This window comes from Atractosteus spatula, chromosome 7 (assembly GCF_055471065.1).
Source record: "Atractosteus spatula isolate fAtrSpa1 chromosome 7, fAtrSpa1.hap1, whole genome shotgun sequence".
Taxonomy (NCBI): Eukaryota; Metazoa; Chordata; class Actinopteri; order Semionotiformes; family Lepisosteidae; genus Atractosteus; species Atractosteus spatula.
This window is the reverse complement of record NC_142712.1, coordinates 1,950,447-1,964,787: the sequence shown is the minus strand read 5'-3', so window position 1 is coordinate 1,964,787 and position 14,341 is coordinate 1,950,447. Positions and strand designations below refer to the sequence as shown.

The following is a 14,341-nucleotide window of genomic DNA, read 5'->3' as shown; positions in this document are numbered from 1 at the left end:
GAATTCTTCAAGTTATTGTATACTGCCTACAGGCCTGCTGATCCAGAGAGGAAAGCCGATACGTCAAGCTTGTCATCCCCAGGAGCTGCTACCCTTCCACGAGAGCTCCACTGAGTCTCCATGTGCAGTTCTGACCTGCTGGCAAGTCTGGAAGTGGTCACACTCACATGGCCCCCGAGCCAAAGGGGAGAGTTCAGTCTCTCGTCAGCTTGCTGTAACGGACGGCGAGCAGCGCGGGACTGTGTCCTCAGCCCAACGGGCCACAGGGGCGCAGAAAAGCGCTTCGTGTTGAACCCCCCTGGTCCCCTCGACTCCCTCGACCCCCGCCCCCAGCCCGCAGCCCGCAGCCCGCAGCCCGCAGCCCGGCGGCCTCACCGCGCCCTCGAACACGGCGTCGTAGACGTTCTCCGCGCGGCAGCGGGGGCAGGCGAACTTGAACCTCTCGCAGTCGCGGTACTTCTCCTCGTCCGTCAGCTGCGCCGGCACCCCCAGGAGGGCCTCGTTCTCGTCGTCGCGCTGGTACTGCTGATGGGCGCGGAACTGGGCGGGGTCCAGGCCTGCGGAGACAGACACGCAGACGTCACGGCCAGCGGGACGCCCAACGAACACCGCTCCACGCGCTGCCCGTGTGGACGGCGCTTAGTATTCCATTTTTCAGCAGGAAGGGAAGGTTCTTCCCCGTGTTAGGCAAATGCACATGACGTTAGGCAATCGACAGTTTCTCTGACAATGTCACTTCTATAGCAACTGCCATTTGTACCACAGCACCCAGGGCATGAAAGATGTAAAAGTATGTTTAAGCAGACAAGAGTTCCCTTCATTCGAACGTTAAATGATGAAAGGAATGTATTTTAATCAATCCTGAAGCCTTTGTCTTGCTGTTAATCAGACAAAAAAAACTCTTTAATAAAGAACTCTAATGTCACAGCTTAGTAAGGATTGTAGAGGAGAGACTGTCATTGTTAAAATTAATATGGCAATCTGTTAAAAAAGCTCTCCAGCCAGAATTCTTTTTGCTATTACAGATATTGTCTTTTTTTCCTGTTTTCTGGTTGCAAAAATACTGAAACCCATACTGGGAAAGCAATATTAATCTTTCAACATGGAAAAACAAAAATCATTTCAACATCAGCACGGTCAAAAATTCAATTTACGTGTGATTTAATGATGGTGTACCTCCGTAGTTTTATTATTAAAAATAATGATTAGGAAATTCTTATACATTTTTTTATTAACCACAAAATATTTTCCATTCGAAATTACTCGTTAAAAAATAATAAGCAAAAATTTTTTAGAGAAGGACTAAAATCCCTGCTGTGGGGAGGCATGCTCGTGTCAAGAGAGAGCTGCAGCAAAGTGACACAAGAAAAAGAGCTCCACGCAGAACACCTTCTGCTGTTTTAACTAATTAGCGCCGACTAATCAAGGCCCTTGCTAATATTAGCAAGCGTGTGGGAGGAGAACATGGCAGGCAGCGCAGAGAGGGGCCTGTTGGCTCTGCCGTCTGGGGGCTCGCTGCGCCCCCCGGCAGGAGAAACATGCCCGCAAAGCACACGGGAGGAAGTGTTGATCTGACAGCCTCCTGCAGGGGTCCAGAGCTTCGGCTGCAAGGTGCCCAAGTCAAGCGTAAACACAGACGGGCAACGAGGGAGAAGAGCCCACTGGGCCCGTCTGGTAGGGTTGGTAGCTCATGGATGCCAGGACAGCCGGAGAATCGGCTTCTAAAACATGGCTGGGCAGCTTGTTCCAGACTCCCACCACCCTTTGAGTAAAGTGCTCCTTGTTTTAAGCTTTTAATGCATTTCCTCACAGTTTCCACTTGCGCCCTGCTTCACTGTTAACAGGGATTAAACCTGGCATGAAGTCCGAGAGCTTCACAGTCAAACCCTGTCACGGGCGAACCTGTGAGAGCTGTCCAGTGGTCATGGACAATCGGAGAAATCCTTGCCATACAATTAAAAACAAACAAACACTGGATCTCTGAAGCCATCCAGCCTAATAAACTAAAAACAGCACTTTAATAAATCTTACAGAACTTCACAGATGGAAACAAATATTTTTTTCCGGCTGAAAATGAGCTCAGAGGTGGCTTATTGCTTAAATATTGAACTATCGGTGCAGGAGGGAACAAACTGACCAAGAACACTCAAGTGAGAAACAGCAAGACCCACTTGACCACAAGCAGCAAGCCCGACATGGCAGGGGTTCCCCGGCCCTCGGTTCGTGGGGAAGACAGCGCCTGGGGCCTGGCAGCCTCGGGCTCCGATTCTTCCCCACTGAATCGAACAGCCTCCCCTAAACACTCTGCAGAGGCCCCCCCCCGAAAAACAAAGCCCTGAAATAATTTTGGGGCTTCAATCTGGTCTGTAGAGCCCACTCAAGAGCAGAGCGCCAGGCTGGAGGGAGAGATCACCCGTGCAGGCCCTGAGCAGGAGACCTTCCCTGAGGGAGGATAGTGCCTTCAAGAGCTGCCATCTGCTGGCAGGCATGCTCCTCAGCCACTGAGCAGGAGGCTCCAGACTGCGTTTAACACGGGAGACTCCCCCGTCACTAGCAAGGTCAGTTCTCAGCCGTAGGGCCAGAAATCAGGAAAGCCAGTCCGCACTGCATGGGGCTCATGCATGCTCACAAAGCCGATAATTTGGATTATTTAATTACTTTTTCCTCCACAACAGTTCCTGCTGGAAGCTTTTAACACCTAAGGGGGCGAAACATAGCTATCACGGTCTGAAACGGCGGAGACGTTAGAAGTCTCGTGTCAAATAACTCGCCGTCGGACAGCATTGACATCGCAATCGACCTCCAGTTCCACAGACTATACAAATAATCTCTCTACACCCCGCTCAGCTCTTTACTCCAGACCAGCAGCTGGGGCGTCAGTGTCAGCGTCAGCTGGGAATGTTTTACTCTTTTAACTGCGCTTGTTTCCTGTGATCTAATTAGTGGCCGTTTTGACTTCTTGACACCATCAGTGCTGACCTGACCCCTTGTTTGGAGGAAGATGGAAGCACAGTCCGACCTATTGGCATGTCGCTCATCTGAAGGGTGCACACTGGACACCCCTGCAGAGGGCCAGAGTGCCTCGAGTTCAGGCTGAGGGGAACGGTCTGGCAGCTGCAGTGGTTCTGTGGTGCACACTCCCAACGCAACGTGCGTGTCATTTAGAAACAAAAAGGTGTTGGGGACTGAAAGAATCAACTGGCTTCGCGAGCTCTCTGGACAACAACCTGCACGTGTGCAGTGTCATGTACTTGACAGGCTCTGGACGAGCAGGAGGGAGCTGGAAACAGCTCCAGGCCTCCCGCCTCCGGGCCGCGCTGGGGCAGCGAGGAGCCCCGCCAGGGCACACTGACCTAGCCAGGTGGCGATGAGCGCCGAGTCGATCCCTTCGATGGGCTCGCAGATCCTGGCCACCACCGGGTGGACCTGCTGGGAGAGGTAGTACTGCGTGTCCAGGCTCAGGGCGTCCTGCTTCTGCAGCTGCTCCAGGGCGTAGGCCCGCTGGCTGGCGCCCAGGTTCGAGCCGTCCTGCGGAAACAACACCCATGAGCTCGGGGCCTCTCACAGGCCTGGGCCGCCACTCCGAGACTTCCAGGTGGCCGAGACTGACTGCTGCCGCGCAGGGGACTTTAATGGGGTTTAATTCTACCGAGATGTGCAGGACTTGGTCAAAGTACTCCCTGCCTTAAGGGGTCTAAACCACGTGCCCAGGTCTGGAGCCGCAGGCGGCACTGCTGACTCGTCCTCTCCCTGTCCACAGGCCCTCCTGCTGCCTTCAGGGAGTGTTCTCCATCGGTGGCGATGCACACAGCGCGAGCCCACACCTTGGCTGCTGGGCTTTTCCCTGCATCTTCCCGGATGTGTGGAAACCCAGCTACTGAATGCAAGGATCCAACACATCCTCTGACATCACCAGACAACAGATCTGTAAAATCCTGCAGTTTGCTACACAGCAGACATTGATTGTCATTCTTCCTTCTCCAATTACCCGTGATTATATACACACCGATACACTCCGCCGTACTCTAAAAGCTTGGGACCTGACGTAAATTAACATCAATTTTACTGTGAAAGTATAAAAGGGAAAGAGCTAATGGCTTTTTTTTTAATATTGAATCTAACACTAACGTAGGTGTGAAATTACAATAAATCCCGTCTCAATTTAATATACATATATTTAAAAGAGAGAACTTGAAATTCATTAGCCATCTTTTGACATTTTCATTGAAGTAATGAAGTCTCCCTGTTTTAGTTGTTAGTCAGTGGGGTTTCTTAGCCTATTATCAGCCAGAAGGGTCAAGACGGGTCAAAATGCACCACCCACACCTGCATGAAATAGCTGTGCTTTTGTCAGAAACCCTCAGGAGACGACGAAGAGGAGCAGATACGCGGGTGTCACGGGCAGCTCTTCCCTCCCCTGCCAGGATGCGACCCTGCTTGCCCCCGGGCTCCGAGCACACACAGTGCCCATCTCCGCCAGGCTGCCGGACCGGGTTCCCTGCCGCGCCGGAGCCCTGCTGTGACCCCGGGTGGCTCAGGCCTGAGAGGTGAGCCTGCGTCACAGCCGCCTCGCCTCCCACACAGTCCCGCTCACCTGGCAGATGACATAGGAGACGGTGTCCCCAGCCTTCACCTTCCTCCCGCCCTGAGAGTTGATCCACAGGGCCACGTGCACGTGAGGCAGGCTCTTCTTGTCAGGGTAGTCCTGCGGGTCCTTGGTCAGGGCCTGCAGGGAGACGGGTACAATGACCGCCATTATCCCCGAGCACAGCACCACCTACAGGGCCGGGGCTGCAAACTGCACCCACACATTCCGTGCACAAGGATTCAGGCCAGACAAGGGTGGCATGGGGTGGAACCCCGGTGTATGCAAAAGTATAGTTTAGGGCTTGTTATAAAGCATATGTTACAGGATATACCTTAATTAAGAAGGGCAAGACAGAAAACAGGTCCTGTACATAGTGTACAACACTATATAAGTAAACGACAGTAAAACCTATAATACCCTCACTTAGTGAAATGCCATTCTGATTATATAACCTCTGTGCTTGGGTCTGTACACTGGCTACCAGTGAGCTTTTCAATGGTTTTAGAGGAGCAACAATCACATAGGAGGTCCTCTGTATATCAGAGCTTTTCCTATATACAGCCCCCAAATATCCATAAAGCCCTATATCTGTGACCCCAAATCAAAGATGATGAAACACTAAATAATTTTAAATCAAGCTGAAAACCTCTTCTTTGCCTTTTTTTGTACTTAATGGCAACGGATATTGTATTTGCACAGGAATGCTTTTTTGTTTTTGTGCAACTCTCTGAGATGTCCTGGAATCGAGTGACCTCTGTGAGAGCACGTTTCTCTCTGACTTCAGCACACAAAAGGAGGAAAGCTCAGAAGGAATGCTGACCACTAATCTCCGAGTCCATTTAAGGTGCATTTCAATCCTGCCGTGTACCAACTACTTCAGCAGAATAAAAATATTCATCCGGACCTTTTTTCCCCAAAGCATTTCAAAGCACTTGACGCAGAGAGAGAAGTGTACCCTGCCTGGGTGAGGTGTGGCAGCCGGCCCCGACCACAGTGGGAGGCCGCTTCTGCAGCTGAGCTAAAGGGGGTGCTGTAGGGAGGCCTGCCTGTACAGGCACAGATTAACGCCCCTACATTTACCGCGGTGAAGAGATCTTTAATGACCTCTGATTAACTTCCCATTCAAAGCATAGCACGCTGTCTCCAGTTAGGAAGTTGTAGTCCAAGAGGGGTCAGAAGAGCACCACCCACTGGGCCAGCAGCTACCGGGTCTTCCCTAGGGGTCCCTCCACCCAGTTCTGAACTGGGCCAAGCCTTGACTCGCTCCTAAGGTCTGGCCAGATCACGGTACAAGCTGCTCACGCTGTCAGAATGGGTTGCACTCGCTCATTTCTCATCACCGGCGGTGGAGAGAAACGTCTCGACTTCTTACTCTCAGCAGAAGGGAAACGTCTACGCAGCATACGACACACACGGCTAATGAGCGACTTGGTTTTGCTCAGTTGTCAGCCTTTGAAGGAGTGGTTCCATGTGAAGAAAACCCAGGAAATACGGAGTGCTGTTTATATAGTGGACCAACACTCTCACAGCCTTTACCTTGTGGATTTCAAACTGGCTGAGGGGGACGCTGCCATTCACCACACTCTCCCCAATTTCCATCAGGCGCCTCTGAATGTTCTCCACAATGGTGTCCCGGGGCTGGTCGGACAGGATCTGACCAATGACGTAGCTGAAGGGGAGAGCGCAGACTTACTGAGCAAAAAAAACACAGCACCCTACTGTGATTCACAACACCTTCCCCGACCAAACATCTCCCAGCACTTCACGTTAATGGGGAGTATTCATTTGATTTCTCATACTGGTTATTTAATCTCCGTAACCAAATAAATTCACTGACGGCACAGAAACCTTTTACGCATTTCGAATGGAGCACCAAATCGTGAACTTTGTGAAAGTACCGTAAGTCGCCGTGTTGTCACCACAGGCGAGAGAGCGAGAGTTTGGGCGAATTGTGATGTGAAGTGACCCTTCCTGCTCACTAGTCTCCATGGTGGCTAATGAAATTTGATGGACGAACGAACAAGTACAGGTTGTGCTGGAGACATTTCATCGCAGAAATGTTCCAATGGGATCTGCAGGCAGAGTTAACAAGTAAGTTCTATTTATCGGCAAAACCGTCTCCAAGTCGGGTAGCAATATCTCTATTGGATTAAAAGAGCTGTATTCACAAGCCTGCGTGTTTTCAGTGTCATAAGGCCACTTCATGTCACTGGATGTTTTGTTGCTTTGTTCTGAATCATAGAATATGGCGCTGCGCAGACCTGGAAATGTAGTCTATTTTGTGATGTGAATTGGAGGCGTTACACTTTAATCTATACATTTTACTCTTATTGCAGTTAGAAATGCACTCAATGCTGATTCTTTCTAACCCTGAAACAGATACATTGCATTGCAGTTCCCCTTTAAAACAAAGGAATCTAACCACATAACGTACTGCAGCTTTTAAAAAACTGGACCACAACAGAAACCATTAATTGTACTTATTAGAAGATAAAGCTAAAGGAAAGTAACATGCTCGTAAAAGAAATTTAAAACTTTCTATCATTTTCTCTCTCAGCTAAGCTTGGATAGGAAGTGCAGAGTCCGGGTGCAGAGCCTGGAAGAACCTGATCTTCTGAATGCAGCCGACGTGGGCGACTGAAGTGCCATGAGCACATGCCATCTTAAAATACAAGCAAGAAAATAAATCCAGGATAATGGGACTGTTCTATTATCTTCGCTCTGCTCTGCTCCGTGTAAACTGGGAACGAGATGTAGACGGCTTTCTACTCAATTGGGAACTTGGAGAGAGCACAATCGCAAAGCCCCGTCGTAAAGATCTTAATGCCCCAATAAAGTCTCTGCGGCCCTCTGCTTAAACCCAGCAGCTGACGGAGAGCAATGGAAAAGAGCAATGAATGAGCAGTAAATAACCTGGTAATGAGAGAGCCCTGGTATTCACGGGCAAGGCGCCCAAGCCCTGCCAGAGGACACTCACTTCCCACAGTCCTTGGCGAGGTCACTCCAGTCCCTCCTGACAATGTCCAGGCCCTTCAGCTCCTGCTTGGTGGTGTAGTGCCCGTCCCCCGTGGACTCCACCAACAGCGCCGCGTACTTCTTCTTCTTCAGGAGCAGCAGGGACTTGAAGACGCCATCGATGTCAATCTCCAGCAGCTTGTACAGCTTGTTCACTTCGCTCTTCACCTGGAAGAAGGAAGAAGAGCAAACACTGAAGCCCTCTAGCCTCGGGAGCAATTATCTCGATCGGACTGCATTTTTTCCTCTTCCTCCCCAACCTGTTTGGAGCTGCTGAACGGTGTGGGCCTCAGTTCTCCAGCAACAGCCCCTGCGCTACATTGCAAAATCACAGAGGTACTTTTCCCACACAGCTGCCCACCAGCAGCTGTTGACTGGTCGCCCTGCGAGCTCCACAGAGCCGGGACGCACAGTACCAACAGCTGCAGGAACGGGATGGATGTCGCCACCCGATGTCACCGCAAGTGCTCGCGTGCCCGCACATGTCCCAGAAGTCCCTGCTGTGCTTTGGCCAACTTGGCCCCGAGGGATCCTGGCCTGACTCAGCCAACTAAGGGGCCCAAGGTTTGAACCCGCAGCGCCTGGACTGCGGGGACTGCCACACAAACATGAGAAAGGCTACAGACGAGAGGGTCTACAGACAGACCATCTTGCCCTCACAGGCTGTCATCTGTTAACCGATCTGAGGAACTCCCCCAACCGTCTCCTGAAAGAAGCCTGCTGAGGTCAGCTTCCGCTCCGACTGAGTGGAGAAGAAGCCACAGGACTCGTCTACCATCCCGATGTTATAGTTAGGCCATCTCGTGCGACTCAGAACACGCTCCGAGACACCGCTCAAATCCGATTGGCTGAGGGGGTGATTAGCGAGGGCCGTGCTTGCCACTGCGATGTGTGCAGAAGACGCTAACCGCAGCCCAGATTGTTTGGGCAGGCTATAAGGCTGAAATGGAAAAGTACCTTGTTTCCCAGTTTAAAGACCTCTTCCAGATTGGTGCTGTTGGTGTTGATCATGATGGAGTCTGTGTCACCATAAATCACATCCAGGTTCATCTACAACACAGGGGCAAACAGACGGTCAAAACACCAGAGCCCCATCATTTAATGTTCCCAAAACATTCAGATCACTCGGTCTCCTTAAACTCCAAAACCCTGTGTTAAACAGATGAGCTGAAACACTGAAAACTGGGAGCTGTTCCATGATCTTGGAAAGTAAACAGTGCTGAGCAAAAAAAGTTACACAGCAGTGACAGTCACTTCAGTAAGGATATTTCGCCTGTTTGGAAGTTGATGGCCTTGGCCTTTTGTTTCCAGTTTGGAAAAGGATGAAGATACATTGTGTTCCCAGTGGCCCCATTACCTTCTGCACCATGTCCTTGGTGTGCATCAGGATCTGAAAGAGAGCGAAGAGGATGACGTTACATTCCAACTTGCACAAAGAGGCTTGTTGCTTGAACAATGTGCTCTGCCTATTGCGAGCTCAAGGAGAAGTTAAATAACCCCACTGCTTTCTGGAATCGTATCAGGAAGTGCAAATACCATTCTACACAAAAACAACAACGAATTCATACTTATAAAGCGTCGCTCCTGCAAGACTTTCACCCCTGTCCTGGAGCACCTTCTGTGTTTGCATTCCACACAAGCTCTTCATTATGCTAACAAAGGGCCTAATTGGACCAGAGCAAACTGCTCTTCGGGTTTACACGCAACTAGAAATTACCTTTCCCCGCGGCTGAGAAGGCGAACGGAGAAACAAAAAAAAAACTAACAAAGTTGCCACAAATAAACGACTCAGACCAAGTAAGGCACAAGGGAGCCAACATGCCAGCAGAATGGATTCACTTGGGAAAAACTCGCTTCTGTGCTAAAATGTGCAAGTCCCCCAGAGGCCAGGAGGAACCTGAGACAATCACAGCGGGGCTGCTGATGAGCCCCACTTCATGGCCAGTTGGCAACGACAGGCATCAGCTTGAAGTGCCAAAAGCTACAGACCACAGGGTCCGCAATCCCTCTGTATCCCCTACAGCACAGAACAGCTCCTGCGCCTTTAATCACCAAGCCTGAGAAACCCGAACATGCCACTGAAATATAATTAAAACTCCCCTCCCCCCAAAATAAACATGGCTGTAATTCTGATTTCCTTAAACATATACATTTAATGCAGTACAGCTGTGGACGGGAACTGCTGGAGAACTTAGCCTTTAATGTCAGACGCTGTGGAACAAAAAAAAAATTAATTAGCAAATCTATTCAGTAATTCAACACTTCGCAACAGAAAATGCCTCTGTGATTTCCTTTTAAATGCAGGATAATTGGCTAAGAGGGTTATTACTGACATTCAAATGGAACTCAGAATCCCCACACAAGCAGAGTCATAATAACAGCTAATGATCTTAATCAGGAGTGGTTTTGCGGCTGACAATCCACTCGTCCCCAATTCACTTGTACATTAAAGATTTTCCCTCTTTTTCTTCCCATTATTTTTGCCGCGCTGGCGATGCAGCTGCTGAAACACAAAGATTAGCCACAGGTGCCAGTGACAATCCACATTAATTCATTATTAGTTATTAATGCGTCCGGCAGGACAGCTTTTGAAGCTGTACGATCTGATGTCCTTAAAGGGTCCCCGATAGCCAAAGGTGCCAGATCAGGGTGCCACGTACAAATGTTTTCACGAGGCCGTTTATTTTCAGCCACACTGCACAAAATAATTAAATCGCATTTTCTTATTACAGTAGTGGGGTCCTTAATGATGTTTCTCCCAAAAAGCACGCAAGCACATAAAATTCCCCGATGAAAAAACAAACACACAAATGTTATTCAGCATCACGGTCTGTAAATTTCAGGATGAAATCAAATTATACTTAAGTCTGACGCAGCCTCTCTCCAGAAGGCACTGCTTAATCATTGAAAGCTCTTTCAAGCCATTTACGAAGTGACGATGATTAGGGCTCATTTTAGTAGGGAATTTTTAATTGCTGCAATGTTAGCAATTAACATTGAGATGTTTAATGGGCACCATCCTTCTTCCAAGTCTATTACAAATTAATAACACAAGATCAACCTCTTGCCAGAGGTGGACAGTGGAAACTGAGCGACCGTGCATAAGAAGGATAAAGTCCACAGCTTTTTTGCAGTGTAGTGTCGAGGGTCCTGGATTTTACACTAGAGGGTTGAGGGTTCAAATCCCAGGTGAGACTCGGCTGTGACACTCTTGAGCCAGATAGTTCCCCTGCTGTACAGATGGTCCCCTGGCTCGCCACTGTAAATGACAATTTGCTCTCAGTTTCCTATTCTTTTTACCTGGTACAATGGAGGAATACACAAAACAATTCCGTTTCAAAAACAGAAAGAGGAACCAGTTTCTCGGCTTTGCCCCGCAGAACCGCGAAGGAAGGAATTCTTGGCCTCTGCCCCTCTGAAAGCCGACACGCCGACACAGAGCTCCCCCCCCGCTTTCTAAACGAAAATGTCAAGCGGAGTGCACGGTTAAATTTAGCGCGCTGGAAAGGCACTAACAGGCAGTGGATCAAGCTGGAATTAAAACGGGTGCAGAGGGAGCCCCTCGGCTGACCTCTCTAATTAGAGCCGGATCCTAAAATGAGTCGACACGGAAAACCGGCAGCAGCGACACCTCAGCTTCCCCAGCTCGCAGCTTTTAATTAGCAAGACCTCTCCACCAGGGAGGAGCGCGAGGCTGCAAAGAGCTCGCTCACAGCGGACAGCAGGACGGCATCGCCCCTCTCCTTCAGCTCATGCTTCTGCCTCTGGGGGCCGGCGTGCCCCCCACGAGAACAAAACAGCCCCAGGGGTCTCACTCGGCGGCCACCCCTGTCCAGGAATCACAGACCACCCCCCCCTCCCAACTCCCAAATGTCACACCGCTGTCCTGCCCCTTTGATAAAGCCAAGCAGGCTCAGCGGGCCCCAAGACATCTTTTAAAAGGACAGAGGTCAACAAGAAAGAAATTCCGTTTCAATAACGAACTCAGGCCCTGAGCCTCCGACGCTGAAGTAATTCACAGCTAAATAAGCTAAAACCCGATTAACAAGCGTGCTGATGGCTGCAAACGGGCGCACAAGCGCAGCGCAAACCAAGGACGGGTAAAAGAGCTATTTTTCCTTCACGCAAAAATCAAACTTGGCCCATGTTCATCACCTGCCCTGGCTCGAGCGGGGCACAGAGCATGAAGAGAGCGGGAAGGGCTTCGGCGAACGGCTCCCCCCGCAATTCACACTGCACCCCAGAACAGGCGGAAGGCAAAGCCACCCTAATCCACTAGCACAAAGAGCGCCCGTGCCCTCCGCCTCCCCGCGTGGCAGCAGTTGCCAGACCCTGACCCACATGCCGGGGCTAATTCCATGGCAGGCCTTGGCCCCGCGCGCCGCCCGTCCAAGACAATGCCTGAAACCAGACGCGGCTCCTCTCCGCAAACAGTTGTCCCCCGGTCACTCCAGCCCCGGGGCGGGGGGGTGCTCGGCGATGGCCAGCGCGACCGAGAGCCGCTGAGGCCCAAGTCAGACGACACGGCACCAGAGGGTGACCTTTCGCGAGAGAGATCCTAACAGGTGGGCAACGTCGGGCATAAATAATCGCGTTAAGCTCAGCCGGCGCAAACTGAGACGGCCGGCGCAACATCTTGTCATCAGCAATTGCCCGAGCTCCCTCTTTGCCCCCCGCGGGCCGCTGCCACCAAGGACACGGGGCTATTTCCGGCCGCAGGAATCATCTCCTTCGGACTGCAGCGCTGCTCGCCGCCGGCTTGCGGAGGGGGGCCGAGCTGGAAAAGAGAAGGAAGGTGGTAGCTGGGGGGCTGGTGGGAGGGGGGCCGAGTTATTCCAGCCTCTCCATGGGGACTGATCGCACCACGCAAGGTCACCCAAGGCAGGAGGAGCTGCCAGCAGCGAGGCCGGCCCCCTTCCGGAGAGACGGCACCTTCGCAACCCGGACCACTCGGGGAAAAGAAATGCAAGACTAAATGTCGGTGGACACCCTTGCTAATTAACGAGCCTCTGCTAATGAGGTTCTGCGGATTATCCCCCGTGTCATGTGAACAGGTGCGGAGGGATGGCAGGTGGCTGACAGTCGGCCCATAAACACCCCTCAGCCAGCCTGTTACAGACTCACATCCACCCGTTTACAAGAACAGGTTCGCAACACAGCGCTCTGTGGGGCAACGCCAACCAGAAACACAGAGGTAGCGCAAGCTCACTGGCTGATGGGAAGGATTTCTGACCTCCCTTGACCTCCCATGGCCTCCAAGCCAAGAGACGGACACTTCAGGCCGACTGAAGTACTGAAGGGAACGGTCAGCCCCTCCACGTGCTGCTAACACAGTTGTGCTCCGTCCACCTGCTTCAGATTCATCATCAAATGAACGAGCAGAGGCTGCTTCCAGACTAAAAAGCAGAAGGGAGGAAAAAGAAAAAAGGGTCCTGCCGCTGAGCCCCTTCAGGTGTGAGCGGGAGGAAAGCAGCAGGGACAAGGAACAAAGCAGCCGAGCGAGCGAGCGTCCGGTCGCAGGGAGAAAAGCCCAAATCTGTGAATGAACAGAGAAGTTCTAAAAAGAGCTCAAGCATGGGGGAAAGGTGTAGGGTGGGATCCAAGTCTGAGGATGAGCGTGGCTGCTGGAACCCCTGGAAAAGGGCGCAGACAGAAGGGCCAGGGAGAGAGAGGTCTCTTCCCTCTGTCCCTCACGCCTTCCTGCCTGCCTCCGGGCCCGGAGTCAGCTGCAGCACCCTCGCGCCCGTGCGACCCACGCGCTACACTCCGACGCGTTCGTGCGGCCGACCGGCACGAGCGACTGCTCAACACGCTCAACACGCACGGAAGCGAGCCCCACTCTCCGCCCCTGAGCACACAGCCCAGCCCCGCCTCCAGCAGCGGAGCCAGGCGGGCGAGGAGCGAAGCACTCGGCACTTGTGGAACGGGCTCTCGGAATCTACTTACACTAATTTGGAAGTAATTTATCGGCACTCCACGGTTTTACATTCTCCTAATTGTCTCACGAAACGCATTTGATGTAAAAAAAATGGGATCCAGGTGTCCCCAGATTACAGACTTCCAATTACACGGAGAAGTCACGGACTGACATAAGTGATTGAATTAATTGCCCTCCTTGTCTAATTAGATTTCTGCTCCCCCCCCCCCCAGCCCCTTGACACCAATCCGTGTCAAGTTAGTCACAGTTTTCATTAACCTCTGACCTCTGCGAGCAGATGAGCCGGCCAATATTTTGACAGGACTGACAGCTGGGGGAGAAGGCTGCAGCCCCTGAGAAAAACAAGTAGACCGAGCAGGGTCAAGGAATGCACTCGTTCTCCAGGCAAGGAAGGGGGGAGAGAGAGGGAGAGCCGTTGTTAAAGCCACACCACCACCGAGATCGACACCACAAACTCAACTTTCTTAGCTGTCCGACAACTGGATTCCAAGAGAGAAAAGCCATCGACTTTAATTACATTTTGACTACACTCTGCCGGGGTTAAATCCCCAGCTTGGCTAATGGCTTATTAATTGCGGTCACAGCAACAGCCGCTGAACGCTGCACCGCGCGCAGGGAAAGCACAGCTTCCTCCTCGAGTCTGGGTGCAGCCGGCTCCACTAGACTCTCTTAAACTCTGCCAGCATGCACGCTTCACTCAACAGGGCCAGGTCCGCCCGCGCGATGCACCTCCGGGCCGTGGTGAGGGGGGGCGGGCGGCGGGCCAGCCTGTCGAGGCTGCCACACGAACCCGCTGCCTC

General features: G+C 51.6%; 1 protein-coding gene across 3 annotated transcripts in view; it reads right to left on the bottom strand.

Moving 5' to 3' along the window:
- The window catches only part of pola1 (polymerase (DNA directed), alpha 1), a 77,704-nt gene that overhangs the window by 41,239 nt on the left and 22,124 nt on the right, over window positions 1-14,341 (bottom strand). For all 3 annotated transcript variants that reach the window (XM_088921490.1, XM_088921492.1, XM_088921491.1), the window contains 7 exons: window positions 8,961-8,993; window positions 8,561-8,653; window positions 7,566-7,771; window positions 6,125-6,257; window positions 4,595-4,726; window positions 3,354-3,528; window positions 376-557 (listed from right to left, as the gene is read on the bottom strand). In XM_088921490.1, the coding sequence (XP_088777616.1) occupies window positions 376-557; window positions 3,354-3,528; window positions 4,595-4,726; window positions 6,125-6,257; window positions 7,566-7,771; window positions 8,561-8,653; window positions 8,961-8,993 (954 nt within the window). The remainder of the gene's footprint in view (window positions 1-375; window positions 558-3,353; window positions 3,529-4,594; window positions 4,727-6,124; window positions 6,258-7,565; window positions 7,772-8,560; window positions 8,654-8,960; window positions 8,994-14,341) is intronic.